This window comes from Aphelocoma coerulescens, chromosome 5 (assembly GCF_041296385.1).
Source record: "Aphelocoma coerulescens isolate FSJ_1873_10779 chromosome 5, UR_Acoe_1.0, whole genome shotgun sequence".
Lineage (NCBI taxonomy): Eukaryota > Metazoa > Chordata > Aves > Passeriformes > Corvidae > Aphelocoma > Aphelocoma coerulescens.
The window spans coordinates 2,242,703-2,259,549 of NC_091019.1; the positions used below are offsets into that span (position 1 = coordinate 2,242,703).

Consider the following 16,847-nt stretch of genomic DNA (forward strand, 5'->3'; position numbering starts at 1 on the left):
GGGGGAGGCGGCAGCGTCCGGGCAGTGCCTTCGGCCCCGGCCGTGGGGCTCCGTCCATCCCAGCTCTCCGCTCCTCTCCACTCCCTTCCCTCCTCTCTCTCTTTCTCCCACCTTTCGCTCTTTCTTCACCTCTTTTTTTTCTGTTTGTGTTTTGGAGCTGTTTATCCCTCCCCGCTCCCTCTCTGTCCCCGCTGCTGGCATTGCACGATGGCGCAGCTTCGCCCCGCGGTCCCAGCCGGCAGCGCCGGGGCCGGGACAGGGTCGGTGGCTGCTGCTCAAGGCCGCTCCTCGGTGCCGGGCGGGACCGAGGGGGACTTTCCTCCCCTGATCTCGCGGCCACGAGCTTTGCCAGGCTGCCGTGGGCAATCCGGCGCGGCTGCATGGGCTGTGCCACGCATGTGCTGCATGGCCAGCGCCGGCCAGCGCCGCTTCCTTGGGGCATCCCGCCTGCTCCCCCCCGCTCCGCCGCCCACACGAAGCCCGTCCGCCCCGGGCCGGGCTGCTCCGCTCTCCGTGTCCCACCAGAGCTGCGTCCGTATCCCCCAATCCCACGATCTCCCACCCCGGTGGGTGGGAGCCTGGCTTGGCCCTGGGGACGCCTCGCTGGAATGTCACCACCACGGGGGTTCGGCCCCCGCCGCGGCGCTGCGGGATTCCCCCCCTCCCGCAGCCTCCCGCACCGAGGGGACGGGACGCCGAGCCCCCGCGGCGCCGCTGCTGGGTGCTGGGCTGGACTGGGAGGGACTGGGACGCTGCGATGGGCTGGCTGGCAGCACGTGAGCGGGCGCCACGGGATTTGCCTCCACGCAGCAGCCTAATTATCCCGCAGAGCAGGTCGGCCGGCGTGCTGGGAAGGCGCCGGCGGAGCGGCGGCCGCGGGAGCGGGTGGGCATCCGGCCCTGGCGAGCCCCCCGGGAGGCAGGATGGTGGCGGCCCGAGCCCCCCGTGCCGCCGGCAGGGCCGAGCCGCGGGCGAGAGGCGGAGGATCCGGGCGCTGCCCCCGCTGGCTCCCGCCGGAGCGCTCCCTGCGCTGGGGCATCTTCTCTCTAACTCTCTTCTTTTCCTTCCTCCAATTTTGCCCCTTCACCTTCTTCTCCTTTCTCTCCTCTCCTCTGCCCTTCCTCTCCCTAAGTTTCGAGGACTCCACCCTGTCCACAGCCACTACCCTTGAGTATATCCCCACCTCAGCAGGCGATCCCAAATTCCAGAGGCCCCGCACCCTCGTGCGCCAGCAAAGTCTGCAGCAGCCCCTGAGCCAGCACCAGCGCGCCAACCACAGCCAGCCCACCACCAGCCAGAGCCTGGGCCACCTCCAGGCCCACAGCGGCTCCTCCGCCGCCGCCGCCAACTCCCGGGGCTCCCGCGGCGGCCCGGCGCGCCAGGGCACCGCCGCCGGCTCCAAGACACGGATGGCCGGGGGCCGGAGCCGCTCCAACCCCGGCAGCTGGGACCACGTGGTGGGGCAAATCCGCAACCGCGGCTTGGACATGAAGTCCTTCCTGTAAGTGTGCGTTCGCCATCGCTGCCCTCTGCATCCTCCTCTCCATCCCCCTCTATTCCCCTCTCCATCCCTTCCCCTCCTTCGCTCTCTCTGCTCCATCCCTCTGCTCCATCCTGCTCTCTATCCCTCTCTCCATCCCTCTCTCCTCTGCTCCTTTGCTTGCCCCAGCGTGGCCACTCATCCGTCACCCCCTCGGGGACACGCTGCCCACGGCCTGCAGGAAGATCCATGTCCCCTCCGGCTCACAGGGGGCTCAGGGCAGGGGCTCATGCACTTCCCCAGTGTGCTTTGCCACGTCCCTGGCCATCCTCTTCCATCCCCAGGGATGGGCCAGCCCATGGGACGGCCACCTGCGAGGTTCCCAGGGAGTGGCGTTGTCCCAAGTTGTCAGGGTGGGGGTGGCAGAGTCCCCCGTGCCGGGGTGACCGTGAGCTGGGCCCCGATAATAATTCCCAGCCGGAGGAGCTGTGGGATCTTTAATCTGCCTTAACCCCATCTCCTCCATCGGCGCTGGATTTCCAGCATCAAACCCCGGGGATTAATCCGAGTCCCGTGTTGTTGCCGCATCTCGGCACATGACATTGTCCCTCCTCTGCAGAGCTGGGCCCCCCGGCTCCATCCTCCCTTGGATTCTCCAGCTCCTCCCCGGCCGCTATTGCCCCCCGGCACCCTGGAAGAAGGGATGCTGAGGTCCCAGCTTTGCTTTCCGCAGGCTGGTGGTGCTTGGAGGGGGACCCAGGACTGATCCTGCCCTTCCATGAGTTGACACAGCACTTCCTGCACCAGGATTAGATGAGGGACACAAATTTGGGTGCCCATCCCGCTCCTTCCCGCTCTGGAGAGAGGGTTGGACCTTCCTCCAGGCACCCTGGGGCGCGCTGCCCGCGATCCCCTCTCCGCTCTGCCCTCTCCCACCGAGGGGTTCCTCCCAGCTCCATTTCCCGGCTTCCCGACGTGGAGCTGCGGCTCACCAGCCACCCCGAGGGTCACGTTCTCCCTGTTTACCCAGCGCCCAGTGCTGGTTCCAGCCTGGCTTGGCGGAGGGGGAGCAGCCGCAGAGCCCAGACGTGCCGAGTCAGCGCCGCTTCCCAGCGGAGCAGCCGCTGTCATTTCCCACCGCCTCTTTCCCGATCCATCGATTTTCCTTTCGCTCTTCACCCTGTTCACCCTCCCCGGCGCCGCGGCCTAAATGTGGTTACGGACCGGGGCGAGGACCCGGAGAGGGCAAAGAGCCTTGGCCATGGCACCGTCAATCCCTTCCTCCACGGAACGATGCTGGCACCTCCCTCCTGTCACACTCCCTCATTCCCAAGCCCCTTCAGGCATCTTTTCCCCCCGTTCCTCAGGATTTTGGCATCCTCCCTGCCCGGACCGCTGGAGGAGAGGGACAGCGGGGGTATCCACGCGTGCCGGGCTCCCCGGAGCCGGCGCCTTTCTCCCCACAGCCCTGCGCGCCCATCCCGGCCATCGCCACCTCGCAGGAGCCGGCGGGGAGAGCCGGGGTCCCCTCGCCGCCGGGGGTCCGCGGGACGCCGCCGGCTCCTGCCGGTTCCCTGCCTGACGCTGTGTTCTCCTCTCTCTTTCTCTCTCTCTCCCGCTGCCGGCGGGGCCGCCCGGGCAGGGAAGGCCGGATGGTGGTGTTATCCCTGGTTTTGGGACTCTCAGAGCAAGATGACTTTGCCAATATTCCCGACCTGCAACCCGCTGGGACGCAGCCGAACCAGGCGAACGCTCAGGGGGACAAGAGGTATGAGCGAGGACGAGGCCAGTCCCGCAGGAGGAGGAGACGAGGGCCCCACCCAGGGTGGAGGAGGAGGAGGAGGAGGAGGCTGGCCTCGTGGAGCGCGAAGGTTGGAGCGGCACAGGGTGGCCCAGCGGGACGTCTGAGCTCTCCCCGGCACCGGCACCCGCGGTTCTGCCTCCGGAGCAGCGGCACCGAGAGGACCCCCATCCCTTCCTCCTCCCTCCTTCCTCCCCCTCCTGCCCCTTCCCGGCCCTGGCTGCATGCGGGAGGGGGCGGGGGGACGCGCTCAGGGACAGGGGGACACGGGGGGTACCCCCGAGTGACGCCGCATGGGCTGAGCCGCGTCCCATCCCGACACGCTGCTGCCACCTCCATTCCGGCGGGATGGGCAGCTCCCCCGGGCATCCGGGGACACCGCTGCGGTGGCACGGGGGCAGAGCGGGCGCCACTGGCCGGGGGGGGGACGCCGTACCCCCCGTTCTCCTCCAGCACGGCACAGCCCCTCGCCTCCGGCTGCTCCCCGCATTCCCGCCGTGCCGCAGGCTCGGCGGCGCATCCAGCCCCGGCACCGGCGCCCGGCCGCGGCCACCGGCGCTGGCTGGCAGGGGCAGAGGGTCCGTGCGCCGCCGGGAGCGGGTGTTCATCCCCTCCGGAGCGGGGAGGAGGTGTGAAGCCGGCGGGCGCTGCCTCCCCGTGTGCTCGGCGTGCGGACGAACTGGCACCGTTCTCGCCCGCCGGCTATTTTTACCCTGCTCCGCTTGGTTTCGCTCCATCTTTTAGCACTTCCCTCCCCGGCGTCGCGCTGCGCAGCCGGTCCCCGCCGGGAGCACCGGCAGCCCGTGCCGGCCGCCGGCTGCCCCGTGCCGAGGGGACGGGGACGTGGGACACGGCGGGTGGGTGGCTGTGCCGCAAGACCCTGCTCCCCGCTCCCCGCTTGCCGCAGCTCCCTGCTCCGAAGCCCCATCCCAGCACACGCATGGCATTCCCCACCTCCATCCCTCCCGCTCCCCGTTCCCTGGGCTCCGCAGGACGCGGCGGGATCGGCCGGCGGAGGGGACGCGCTCCGGCAGCCTCGGCTCTCTCCCGCCCACCGACGCTGCCGACCACCCGCTCTTCTTCCTCAAAGCATCTCCTCCATCCCTGTTTCGCAGCTTCTTCCTTCCAGCCTGTCCCCGGCGGCTCCAGCCCGGCGCCTCGGCGTGTCTCCTGTCCCGGCGACTCCGTCTGTCCGTCCATCCGCCCCGCTCCTCTCTCCCATTCCCTCCCGGCAGGCCGGCGCTGGACGACGCTGCTCCTCCTTTCTCTTGCTCTCTCCCGCTCTCTCTCCCGCTATCCGTGACTTCCGCCGGCATTCCCGGCTCCACCGGCGCCTCCTCGCTCAGCGGCCTCGCCGCCGGCTCCTCCGCCTTCATTTTCCCTGGTTTTTAACCTAATTTTGCCTCCCCAGCTGCCTCGGCCTCTCCGGCCCTTCCCGAGTGCCATCCCGTGTGTGCGTGTGGGTGTCCCCATCGCCCCCCCCATGTCCCCTCCCCGTGTGTCTGCGTGTGCTTGGCGTGGTGGCGCGTGTCCGTGGCATGTTGTGGCTTCCCGTGTGTCCCTGCGCCTCTCGGCCCCTCTGGTGGTTTGTCACCGTGTCCCAGCTCGGGCAGGAGCCGTGGCGGGGGGGGTGGGAGCATCCCGGGCTGCCTGTCCCCTCCGCCACGTGCCTGTGTCCCGTTGTCCCCGTGCCTCGTGGCAGCGTGGCCTCGGCGCGTTCCCGCCCGTCTCCATCGCTGCTCTGTCCGTCTGCCTCCCGCCGCTCCCGGCTGCCCACCCTGCCCGGCACCGTGCCCAGGAGCCACCGTGTGTGGGGACAGCCAGGACAGTGATCCCAGGGGTGTCTCAGCCACAGGAAAGGGGGACACGGGGCAGCGAGCCCACGTGAAGCACCCGTGGGTGGCCGGCGCCCACCGGGATAAGGGGCTGTGGTGTGTGAGGAGCAGCCGGAGCCGTGCGTGCTGTGGGGACCGGGCTGTCCCTGCCATCGCCGTGGGACGTGGCCAGGGGGACCTGCTGCCGTGCCCTAAGGGTGCCAGGCCACCAGCTGGCTCCGGGACCAGGGCCGGGATGCTGGCGGGCTGCAGCCACCGCCTGTCCCGGCAGCGTCCCTCGGGCGCCGGCACGGCCCAGGCTCAGTATCCGCTGGGAGAGGGCGCCCGGGACGCCCCTCGCTGTCTCGCCCTCGGCTCCCGGCCCTTCTCCTCCAAGGCCTCTCTTCCCGCAGGTTGCCGGCCAGTGGGAAGGCTGGGAATGCGGCACCGGCGCCGGGGCAGCCGCCGCACGACGAGTCCGACCGCAAGACGGAGCCGCACTCCTCCGTCTCCGACCTGGTCAACTCCCTGACCAGCGAGATGCTCATGGTGGGTGGGTGGGGTGCGCCGGGTTTGGGGGTCTCCATGGTCGGCATCCCACCCTCCCGGCTCTTCCCTGCGCCATCCACGAGCACGTCCCCGCCCGCTGTGCCAAGTCCCCGTCGGCCGAGCCGACGCGCCGCGGACGTGTCCCCCGGGCTGGCACGAGGGAGCGAGCGGTGCCGGACACGTGAGGGACGCGCTGTCAGGAGGAATTTGGCTAATTGGAGCTCCCGTTCCGCGGGACGAGTGGCGCCGAGCCAGGAGCCGTCGGAAGCGGTGGGGGCGGCAGGGAGCCGGGGAGAGGCTGATGTCCCCTGACAGCTGGCAGGGCTGGGGTCGGAGGGACTGGGGTCGGGTCCCCATCGGCCCCCGGCGCTGCGCTCACCCCCCTCTTCTTCCCCCCTCCTGCAGCTCTCCCCGGGCTCCGAGGATGACGAGGGCCACGAAGGCGTCAGCCGGGAGAACCTGGGCCGCATCCAGTTCAGCGTCGGCTACAACTTCCAGGAGTCCACCCTGACCGTGAAGATCATGAAGGCGCAGGAGCTGCCGGCCAAGGACTTCAGCGGCACCAGCGACCCCTTCGTCAAGATCTACCTGCTCCCCGACAAGAAGCACAAGCTGGAGACCAAGGTCAAGAGGAAGAACCTCAACCCGCACTGGAATGAGACCTTCCTCTTCGAAGGTACGGGCTGGGATGGACTGGAGTGGGTCAGGGTGGGAGCGCAGCCTCCTGGGACGCTCCTGGGGTTCAGCTCAAGCCACCAACGTGGTGGACGTGGGTGATGCCATGGGTTGGCCGAGCCACCGAGGCCAGGTTGGATGTGCATCCCATAAAGGGGATGTGGGGGAAGGCTTGGAAGGCTCCATGCCCCCATGGGTGGGCGCAGATGTGGGAACTAACCTGGCAGCAGCTCCTCGTGCCGTGGGCTGCTCCCCATCCTCTGCTGGTTCCCGGGGTCTTGACACCAGGACAGGAAAGGTGGAGCGGTCCTGAACTGCTCCTCATCTCCTCTGGCTTCTCCATCTCCGGCACAGGGTTCCCCTACGAGAAGGTGGTGCAGCGGGTGCTGTACCTCCAGGTCCTGGACTACGACCGCTTCAGCCGCAATGATCCCATCGGAGAGGTGTCCATCCCGCTCAACAAGGTGGACCTGACCCAGATGCAGACCTTCTGGAAGGATCTGAAGCCCTGCAGTGATGGCAGTGTAAGGCCCTGGACCCCTTCCCGCCCCCTTGGGGAGGGGAGGTGACCTCCAGTTCCAACAGGGACATTTTCTGCTTCAACGTCTGACGGAGACTTTTCTCTTCCCAAATTTTATATTAAGTAGCCCAAAGTCTCATTTTGGGTCAAACCAAAGTGTTTCAGGTAGACTTAAAATGAATGTTTCCTCCTGCCTCCAGCAAGACCAGAAAATGTCCCACTGGGGGCGGCCCCGTTTCCTCCTGCCCTGATTTTCTGTGCTTTCCCAAACCCCACCCTTGGGCTGCTCCAGGTGGGGGTCCCATCCCAGCACCCCTCTCCCACCGAGGAGCTCTGGGGCGCGTGGGTGTCCTCAGAGAATGCATGTGTCCCTCAGGGAAGCCGTGGGGAGCTGCTGCTGTCGCTGTGCTACAACCCCTCGGCCAATTCCATCGTGGTGAACATCATCAAGGCACGGAACCTCAAAGCCATGGACATTGGGGGCACCTCAGGTACGGCTCCGGCTCCCCCCGGTCCCGGGGCAGCATTCCCTGGCATCCATCCGGGGCTAAGAGCGGCTCCTCTCCCGCCAGATCCCTACGTGAAGGTGTGGCTGATGTACAAGGACAAGCGGGTGGAGAAGAAGAAGACGGTGGTGATGAAGCGGTGCCTGAACCCCGTCTTCAACGAGTCCTTCGCCTTCGACATTCCCACGGAGCGGCTGCGCGAGACCACCATCGTCATCACCGTCATGGACAAGGACAGGCTGAGCCGCAATGACGTCATCGGCAAGGTGGGTGACACGCCCGAGGGACAGCCAGGTGGGAATCGGGGACAGCCAGGTGGGAATCGGGGACAGCCAGGTCCGGGGCTGCCGGCGCCTGCTGCCATCTCCCGTGCGGAGCGCGGTGGGGACCCCTCGTGCTGGGTGGCACGGCCACAGCGTGCCGGAGTTTCCCCAGAAAAGCAGGGATGGGGCATGGGGAGCCACACCCGGATGGATCCCACCCCCTGGGATTACGCCCGGGGACAGGAGCGGAGGAATCATCCGTGAAATCGCCCAGCTCATCGTTAGCGCAGCGATGACAAACGCGCGCCGTAATCTCCGCCCTTGATCCCCGCACGCCGCGCTGGGATCGGGAAAACACAGCGGTTGGGATAAATCCATCTAATAAATCCCAGGATCAGCGCCGCGGGCTGCCGGGCAGGGGCGGAGGTGGCAGCGTCCGCGGTGTGGGCACAGCCAAGAGCCCGATTCCAGGGATGGACAGGCAGTGTCCGTGATATCCCGCTAAAACCCCGCCGTGGCCCGAGGCTCGCTCGCTAATCACTTCTGATCGCATAATTAGCGGCGAGCTCTGCTCCACCCCGGCTCTCCGGCGGTGATCCGCGGAGCCGGAGCGGTGGCACCGGCTCCCCGAGGTGGCAGCAGCAGCCGCGAGTGCCGGCACACGCGCTTTTCCGCGGCGCCATATGGAAAATCGAGGGATAAAAATAGCCCGGCTCCGCGCCCAGCCCGGAAAAGGGGGGCTGGAGCAGTTTGAGGGTGAAGGGACGGGGATGGAGCGGCCGCGGTGGCTCCAGGGGTGCCTTTCCCGCAGATTTACCTGTCCTGGAAGAGCGGTCCCGGCGAGGTGAAGCACTGGAAGGACATGATCGCCCGCCCGCGGCAGGCGGTGGCACAGTGGCACCAGCTGAAGGCCTGAGCGCCGCCGGACCGCGGGCTCGGGGTCCCCCTTCCCAGCTCCCAGCCCCTTCCCGCGGCGCTCCCGGCCAGGGACCGGCGGGACAGAGGCCTGGCTCGCGGGGACCCTGCGGGAGGAGGGGAACGGAGCCCCCCGACCCCCCGGGCTCGCCTCTCCCTGGGGTGGGGGGGACGCGGAGCCGCCCCCAACCCCGGCCGAGGAGGTGCCAGAAGCGATGTCCCTCCATCCCTATTCCCACCACCGGGCAGGACTTCTGCGAGTGCTTCCAGCCCCACTCCCGCAGCCCCTCGGCCCCTCCCCGGCCTCGCCCCCCCGCCCCCCATTTCAGGGGGTCAGGCTGCGGGTGCCGGAGGGACCCCCTGTCCCTCCCCTTTCAGCTCAATAAAACCTCTCGGAGCCGCCAGCGGAGCCACGGAGCCCCCCCTGCCCCGCCCCGTCCCCGCCGCCCCCCCGAGTGTCCCGGGGCGGGCGGGGGACACCGAGGGGAGGGGACAGCCCCTTTCCCTGGGATCGGAAGCCATGACACAGTTCTTTATCCAAAGCGGGCCCCTTCGTGCACTGCCTTCAGCCGGGTTCGATGCTTTACCTCCGTCTTGGGGCTCGGCGGGCGCGGGGGGTCCCTAAGCCGCCCCGGGCACCCCCGGTCCTGCTCTCACTCCCACCCGGGGCAGGTGGGGGCCCCTCGGGGGGGATGCGGAGCCCCACAGGGCCCCCTTCCAGCCGGGCTGCTCCGGGAGCCCCGTGCCCACCACTGGGGATAAAGGGTGGAGCGAGCGCTGCTGTCCGCACCCACCGCGGGCAGGTGACATTCCCCGGGCTGGTGGCATTCCTTGGGACAGCCAGCCTGGCAGGATCAGTGCCAGCAGCAGCATCCCCACGGAGCCCCGGGATGCACATGCCAGACCCCTTCCCGCTCCCTGGGACCCCCAAAACCAGGGACAAACCCACCTGGGAGCCCCACAGGGGGTGACAACGGGGTCGGTGGTGGCTCTCCGTGGCGGACGCCGGATCATCCTCAGTCTTCCTGCTCCCCCCGTGGCACCCTCGGTTCCCAGCAGCTCCCGCAGCCCCAGTTTAGACGATTTTGGACAATCTGGAGAGAAAGTCATACTACTGCTACTACAGTAATAACAATGCTTTTAGGGACATTTGTATTTTTGTCATATTCTCTCTTTTTTTAACATAAAAGAAGAGACTTACATGCCTGGGGAAGGGGTGGCAGGGCCAGGGCTGTGCCAAGCCGGGTGCCCCCCGCAGCCCCTCGGGCACCCCGCTTTTCCAGGCCGGATTCCTCGTCCGCGGTCGGGCTCCCCGGGGGTTTGTGTGTTCATTTTTAACTCTAGAGCTCGTAGCCGTGATCTTGTTCAGGTTCTCTCTTCTTCATGTGACGGTAACATCCAACTGGTGTGTAAAATACAGAAACACAGGAAAAAAAAAAAACAAAAAAACCAAAACAAAACAAAAAAAAAACAAAAAAAAAAACACCAAAAAAAGACAAAAAAAATCCATGAAAAAGAAAAAGATCAAAAATCCAATAAAGAGCCCGGCCCGGCCCGGCCCGGCTGAGGAGCGGCTGGAGCGGGGGAGTGCCCGGCTGGCGATGCTAAGGATGGGGCGCGTGGGTCGGGGCGTCTCCTTTGCAGAATCCTATTTTTGGGGAGCGGGGCCCCTCGTTTTCTGGAGGCAGCCCCTGCTCTCAGTAATAAAGGACAGTCAGTAACTGCCAGCGTGAGTCGTCTCTGGGATCGGGGGAAGGCGGGGGGCAGATCCTGGGGTGGGAATGGGGGCACCACACCTGGGTGGGCATCCCCCCGACACTGGGCATCCCTCTCCCAGCTCCGAGCATCTCTCCCAGCGTTATCCCTCCCAACCCTGAGTATCCACCCGCTATTATCCCATCCAGCTCTGAGTATCCCCCCAAAACTCTGGGATCCTGCCGGGATTGGGATCCCTGTGGCGGCTTCAGGGACAACAATGACCCCCCCAGCCTGCTAGGAGCCAGATGAGCTCCCATCCCATCCAGGTCTGGGCCGGGTTCCTTGGGGTGGGATGTGCTGGATAGGGACTGGATTTTGGCTCCAAAAGGAAGGAGGAGGCAGGGAACCATATCCTGTGTCCAGGTGCCATTGTGAAGGCTCCAGTGGCTGTTAAATAATTCACCGAATGCTGGTCTTGAATAAATAAATGAAACTCCAAACGCAGAGACGGCAGGAGAGCCATCCATGTCCTCCTGGCCCAGGATAAAATCCCTCTGGATTCACCCTTCAGGCCCTGGGATGCAGTGTTGGAGGTGGCAGCAGGGGACAAGGCAGCAGGGGACACCCGCACCCACTCCGGCTCCAACTGAGCCAAACCTGGGAACTCTGGCATTCCCAAGCTGCCGATGGCATCGGTGCCACCGATCCTGGCTTCTTTCATCCTCCCAAATCTTTGAAAGCGCAGCGATCCCGGCGCTCCTGTTGCACGGATCAGCAGCAATTCCCAATCCCGTTGCTTTGTGCTGGCAGGCAGCGGGAGCAGATGGAAATAGCAGCGTGATCCCAGCTGCGGCAGGGCCACAAACCGTTGCACACGGGGCCGGGAGAGGAGGCAGGGATATATATAGGGACAGACGTATGGATGATGCACGTCCGGGAGTGGGGACTCGCCGGTGCCAGCGGCCCCAAAATACTCGAGCGGAGCCGGAATCTGTCAGATTCCCACTGACTGCAGCAGCTCCTGCTCCTGGTGTCACCGCGATCGTCACCAGTGCCTGGATCCCGACCCAGCTCCTTGGGAAAAGCAGGGAGGGAGGACCCCCCTATCCCAGGTGTCAGAGCTCTTGGATCTGATCCCAGCCATGGGGACAGGCTGGTGGCATCCAGAGCCACCTGCATCCCAGTTCCTGCCGAATGGATGGGCTGGCAGGGATCTGCATGGAGCTGGTGGCATTGGATCTTGCCTGCAGCCTGGGCTTGGAATGCTGAGGGTCCCTGCCAGGGTCAGCACCCTCCTTTCTAATTAGCAGCAGTGTCTTCCCAGATAAAGCAGCAGCCCCCTGGATCGATGGCACAAAGGGCTGGGAGACACCCAGAATTCCAGGGGTGTGTTCCTGGGATGTCGTGGGATCCTGGGATGCTCTGCCCCACAGTGAAGGGTACCTGGGTGGGAAAAGGGATTGACAGTCTGGACCTGCTGAGAAGACCCGATTCCAAGCTCCTGCTAAGCCCCAAATCCCTGAAATTACCCCGGAGGAGCTGGCACCAACAGCTCCTGCCCATCCCGCAGATGAGGAAGCTCCACGTGTCCAAAATAGCCGTGGTTCCCGCTGTGGAATAGGAAGCGGAGGGAAAAGCCGGCAGCATCCGCCCTGCCAGTGCCGGAGCGGATGTGGCAGCAGCTCTGGCTGCCTCCCAGCCCCAAACCCAAATCCAGGGCCGTTAAAAGCGGATGCGTGGTTTGAAACCTCCAGCGAGCTCCAGACCTCGGATCCCCGAGCTTCCCACCACACCGGCTCGGCTTGGGGACAGGCAGAGGGAATCGGGATTCCTTGGATGTCCAGAATAAGAGGAGCTGGTGGTCGCACACCAGGATGTGTTGCTGGGTTTTAGGGATCCCAAATGAACCCTTCCCTGAGGCTGGTCCCCGTCACCTTTCTCTCACACCAAATTCCTTGGATTTGTGCTTTTTATTGCCTGAGCTCGGTCCAAGAGGCACTTGGAGAGAGGAAGAGGGAGGGTAAGGGGTCAGCCCTGGATCTGGTACCTGCTTTGGGACAGACGGTGCCAGGGATGAACCTCCTCTTCCCACAGTGGCAAAACCTTTTCCAGCTTGGAGACAGGCAGTGCTTAGACCCAGGTGGATTTTCCAGCGGCTCCTTCCCAAACTTCATGGCCAGGAGGAGCCTGGTGGAAAATTCTCTCCCCCAGCCCAATTCCAGCAGCAGGATGAGGGTCTCAGGGTCCGTGCCTTTGTTCCCAAACCTCGAAGCTCTTCAGGATGATGGGACCCATGGAATGGATGCAACTGGCATTGCGTTTCCCTGTGCTGCCCATAGGGACAGGAGGAAAGGATTTCTTGGAGGTGGAGGGGCGGGAATGTCCCTGTGCTTGTGGGGTGGCAGTGTGGGATCACCTCGCAGGACAGGGGGCTGTATCCCAACCCAAGGCACCCTGGGGTAGGTGGGATCACTGCTGGGGGCCCTGCAGATCCAGAACAAAACTCTTTGCTGAATGACACTGATCCTCAGACCGTCGGTTTTCCTTTGTGGCTGCTGAGCTTCCTCCTTTCCCAGCCCTGGATGGGAACTCCTTGGGAGGCAGGTGGAGGCTCTGCACCCTTTCAGGAGGACAGCGGCTCATGTTTCCTCAGGAGACCCCGTCAGGGCCGCGAATTCCCCCTCCCCATCCTGCAGCCCATCCTCGGGGGATACCGGGGTGGCCTCGGTGCCTTCCTCCTCCTCCTCCTGGCGCTGCAGATTCTGCAGCCGCTCCTGCCGCGCTTCCATGTATTCCTGCGCCCCATCCCCCACCAGCTGCACTTCATCCCCGACACAGGGCGGCTCCCGGACGGGATTGTGGTCGTAGGACAGGAGGCGCAGGGAAGCGAGGCCGGTGAGGTCCGGGAAGCTGGCGATGCGGTTGCGATCCAGGTCGAGGACGCGGATGTGATCCATGCGCAGCAGCACGGGCGGGAACTCCTGGAAGCGGTTCCCGTAGAGCCAGAGCCCCCGCAGGCCGCCCATGCGGGGCAGCGCCGCGGGCAGCCGGCACAGCCGGTTGTCCCCCAGCTGGAGGCTGCGCAGCTCCGGCAGCTGCAGGAGGGCGCGGGGGAAGTGCGCCAGGAAGTTTCCCTCGATCCAGAGGCAGCGCAGGCTCTGGAGCTGGGCGAAGGCGGGCGGCAGCCCCTGCAGCCCGTTGCGGCCCAGGTACAGGTGTGCCAGGCGGGGCAGGTCGCACACGGCCTCGGGCACCTCCATCAGCTCGTTGCCGTCCAGGGCGAGGGTCCGCAGGTGCTGCAGCTCCGCCAGCTCGTCCGGGACCTCCCGCAGCCCCGCGTCGCTCAGGTAGAGCTTCCGCAGCCCCTGCTGAGCCCACAGCTCGGCCGGGACCTGCCGGCCCCGCACCTCCAGCCGCTGCTCGACGCCGTCGGGGCCCTCGGCGGCCGCCAGCCGGGCCCCGCGCCCCGAGGAGCCTCCGCTGCCCATCGCGCACCGGGACCGGCACCGGGACCCGGCGGGGCGGGCGGGGCGACGCCGTAGCCATGGCAACGCGCCGCAGCCAATGGGAGACCGCGCCCCCTGCCATTCATGCCCCGCCCCGCCGTTCCCACGCCCACCGCGCCCCATTCATGCCCCGCCCCGCCGTTCCCACGCCCACCGTGCCCCATTCATGCCCCGCCCCGCCGTTCCCACGCCCACCGCGCCCCATTCATGCCCCGCCCCGCCGTTCCCACGCCCACCGCGCCCCATTCATGCCCCGCCCCGCCGTTCCCGCGCCCACCGCGCCCCATTCATGCCCTACCTGTGACCCACCTGAGCCCTACCTGGCCCCGCCCTGTCCCCAAACCAGGCAGGACCCCCTCGCACCCCAGCATTCCCAGCCCCTTTTCCAGCAGCCTGGCATCAGCATCCTCACCCTGAACTGGGTGTGGGGTTCCTAAATTGGGGGGGGGGGGGCGGGGCAAAATTGAGTGTGGGGCTCCCTGGGCTGCGTAGGGATGCCTAAACTGAGTGAGGGTCCTTAAACTGGTGGGGAGTCCCTCTGTGATCCCTCGCATCCCCCAGGACCCTCCAGGGAGCCACCCTTTGAGGCACAGACCCCCTTCCTCATGGCCAGGGAAGACATGGTGGAAGCCTCTCCAAGTGCCCCCGGTGCCACGGCTGCCCACCCTGCGGGATCCTTCCTCCTCCTCCTCGTCCTCCCGCTTCCCATCGCAGCCCTGCCTGGATTTTCCCGCAGCAAATCAGCTGTGTCATCCCAAAGCCGGCTTGGAAAGCCGGAAAGCCGGGCTCGTACAGCCCTCCAGCGGCAGCTGGCCAGGTGACAGCCCCCGACCTTCCAAAAACCCTCCTGCCAGCTGTTGGGATGCAGGAAATCCCCAAAACGAGGGGGCAATCCAATGGCATCGTGCGCAAAGTCTTTATTTCTCCCACGGGGATTTGGGAAAAGCCGAGGATGGACTCCCGGGATGCGGCAGCACGTTTTTGAGGGGGTCACGCCAGGGGCTCATCGATGCGCCACAGGCTGGTGGGGTGGTTGTTGGTGCTGAAGCCACTGGGAGGTGGGATCTGGATGCCCTCCACGGATCTTGGCGCCCAGGCAATTGGAGCCTGTGCCCACCAGCCTGGAAAACCCACAGGGGAATTGGTGAGGGGGGTGTCCGCTCCTCCTGGGGGCTGCAATCCCTCACCCCCCCAAACTCACCTGGCGCTATGGGGGCCAGTGGCGAGAGCTTGGTCAGGTACTTGTTGTGGACAGTGGCGTAGGACAACGGCTCCTGAGGGATGGAGCAGGTTGGGGGCGTGGTCCCGTGGGAAAAGGGAGCAGGACAGGGGACAGGGCTGCACCCACCTTCCTGGAAGTGACTCCCTTGGGTCCCACTCGGAGCTCCAGGGGGGCGAAGGGCGGGGGGTGGCCCATGGCAGGCTGGGGCTGTGTGGGGACACAGGGATGAGATCCTGCTCATTCCCATGCCCTGGCAGCTCCCACTGCCTCAGAGCCCACTGGGAGCACTAGGACAGGATGTCCCCTGCCCTTGCCACTCCCTCCCTTTGCTTACAGAGGTGCACATGGAGGGAAAGGAATCCATCCGAGCATCACTGAAGTCGAGCTGTGGGAGAGGAAAAGTGTCCCCTGGGGTGCTGAGGGGTGGGGGAACAGGGGACACGGTGGGGACAGGGCTCACAGGCTGCTCTGGCAGGGTGAGGTCACTCCTGGGGGCGGTCCCAGTGAAGCCCGACAGCTCCGTCGTCCTCTGTGGGGCATCTGTGGGGAGCAGATGGAGCAGGGACGTCCCCTGTGCCCCCGGGCCTGGCATCACCTGGATACACCTGCCCCACTGTGCTGAGAGGGGGCAGGGGGTCTCCAACACTCCCCAAACCTCCTGAGGTCTCCGAGACCACTGACACCCCAAAATCCCTGGAGTTGGATGCGGCCCTGGGACCACAAATATCCCCAAAACCTTCCTGATGATGGAGCTGGACCTGCAACCCCCAGGACCCCAAACCCTCCTGGGGATGGAGGTTTCCTGGGAATCCTAACACCCCAAAACCCTCGTAAGGATGAAGCTTTCCCCAGGATCCCCAGGACCCCAGAACCTCTTGGGAATGGAGCTTTCACTGTGATCCCAACACCCCAAAACCCTCCTCCTAAGGACAGAGCTGTGCCTGCGATCCCAACACCCCAAAACCCTCCAAGGATGGAGCTTTCCCTGAGATTCTCAACACCCCAAAACTCTGCTGGTGATGGGAGCTTTCCTGGGATCCCAGGACCCCAAAACCATACCTGGCTGGGCAGGAGCGGTGCAGCGGCTCCAGGTGCTGCATTCCCTGGATGCTTTCGGCACCCTCATCTCCCCGAAACGGAGGCGGGAAAAGGAGAAGCCAGCGGGATAGCGACACTCCAGCTCATCCACACAGTGGGGCAAGATCCTCTGGTAGGCAGGGTGGGCGAAGAGCGTGAAGTCCTCGGAGGTGGTGGACACGTCGGTGTCCTGGCTGCGGCGGGAACGGCCGTCACGGAGCGATCCCAAAACGTGCCCCCTCCTCCCCCCCAGATTCCAGGAGCAGGGACCTACCGCTCCTCGTACGGGGAGATGAGGGACGAGACCGCCGCGTAGTTGTTGGCGACGTATCCCGAGCCGGTGTGGACGCCGAGGAGGGGGTGCACATCCCTGTCACTGAGGGGCTCAGCCCCCAAAACGCGCCCCCCCTCGAGTTTTTGGGGTGCCCCCCTGGGCCTCTGCCCAAAGGACGCCTCGTAGGTGGTGACATAAGAGCCCATGAGCTCAGAGGGGGGGCCCCTCACCACGGGGAACCCTGTCCCCAACCCCGCGGCCGGCGAGTCCTGTGGCAGGGATGGCATCCTGGCACTGGGAACGGCCCCCTGGCGTTGGGAATGGCCCGAGGCACAGCCCTACGCCATGGCTGGAGCTGCGAGGCCCTCCCACAGGGCAGGCCCGGGAGCTGTGGAATGCGACTCTGTCTCCTGGTAACGGCGACAGTGCGGGAGGCTGCGGCTGGAGGGCACCGGGAACCTCCCGGCGTCTCCAAGCGGGACCTGCCCCGGGGCGGGGTCACCTCCTGGGGGCCCTGGGAAAAGGGGCAGGTGGGAATCGGGAGTAT

The 16,847-nt window shown here is 65.8% G+C and overlaps 3 protein-coding genes across 4 annotated transcripts; 1 reads left to right on the plus strand and 2 right to left on the minus strand.

Annotated features, from left to right (window-relative positions):
- Window positions 1-923: 923 nt before the first annotated feature.
- SYT7 (synaptotagmin 7) lies at window positions 924-8,524 on the plus strand. The gene is made up of 8 exons (XM_069018781.1): window positions 924-1,501; window positions 3,123-3,248; window positions 5,509-5,644; window positions 6,050-6,320; window positions 6,674-6,843; window positions 7,216-7,330; window positions 7,412-7,611; window positions 8,420-8,524. Exons 1-8 carry the CDS (start codon window positions 924-926, stop codon window positions 8,522-8,524), a joined length of 1,701 nt encoding a protein of 566 aa, XP_068874882.1.
- A 4,336-nt stretch (window positions 8,525-12,860) lies between these two features.
- LRRC10B (leucine rich repeat containing 10B) lies at window positions 12,861-13,709 on the minus strand. The gene has a single exon (XM_069018782.1). The coding sequence runs from the start codon at window positions 13,707-13,709 to the stop codon at window positions 12,861-12,863; it is 849 nt and encodes a 282-aa protein (XP_068874883.1).
- A 915-nt stretch (window positions 13,710-14,624) lies between these two features.
- Window positions 14,625-16,846, minus strand: LOC138111082 (uncharacterized). Of its 2 annotated transcripts, XM_069016281.1 has the most exons (7): window positions 16,301-16,846; window positions 16,009-16,220; window positions 15,410-15,489; window positions 15,284-15,334; window positions 15,076-15,156; window positions 14,929-15,001; window positions 14,625-14,848 (listed from the first exon to the last, which is right to left on the minus strand). In XM_069016281.1, exons 1-7 carry the CDS (start codon window positions 16,585-16,587, stop codon window positions 14,718-14,720), a joined length of 915 nt encoding a protein of 304 aa, XP_068872382.1. In that variant the 5' UTR covers window positions 16,588-16,846; the 3' UTR covers window positions 14,625-14,717. The 2 variants fall into 2 exon arrangements, with proteins under 2 accessions (XP_068872382.1, XP_068872381.1); XM_069016280.1 differs by having other exon boundaries at window positions 15,284-15,489.
- Between the last annotated feature and the right edge of the window lies 1 nt (window position 16,847).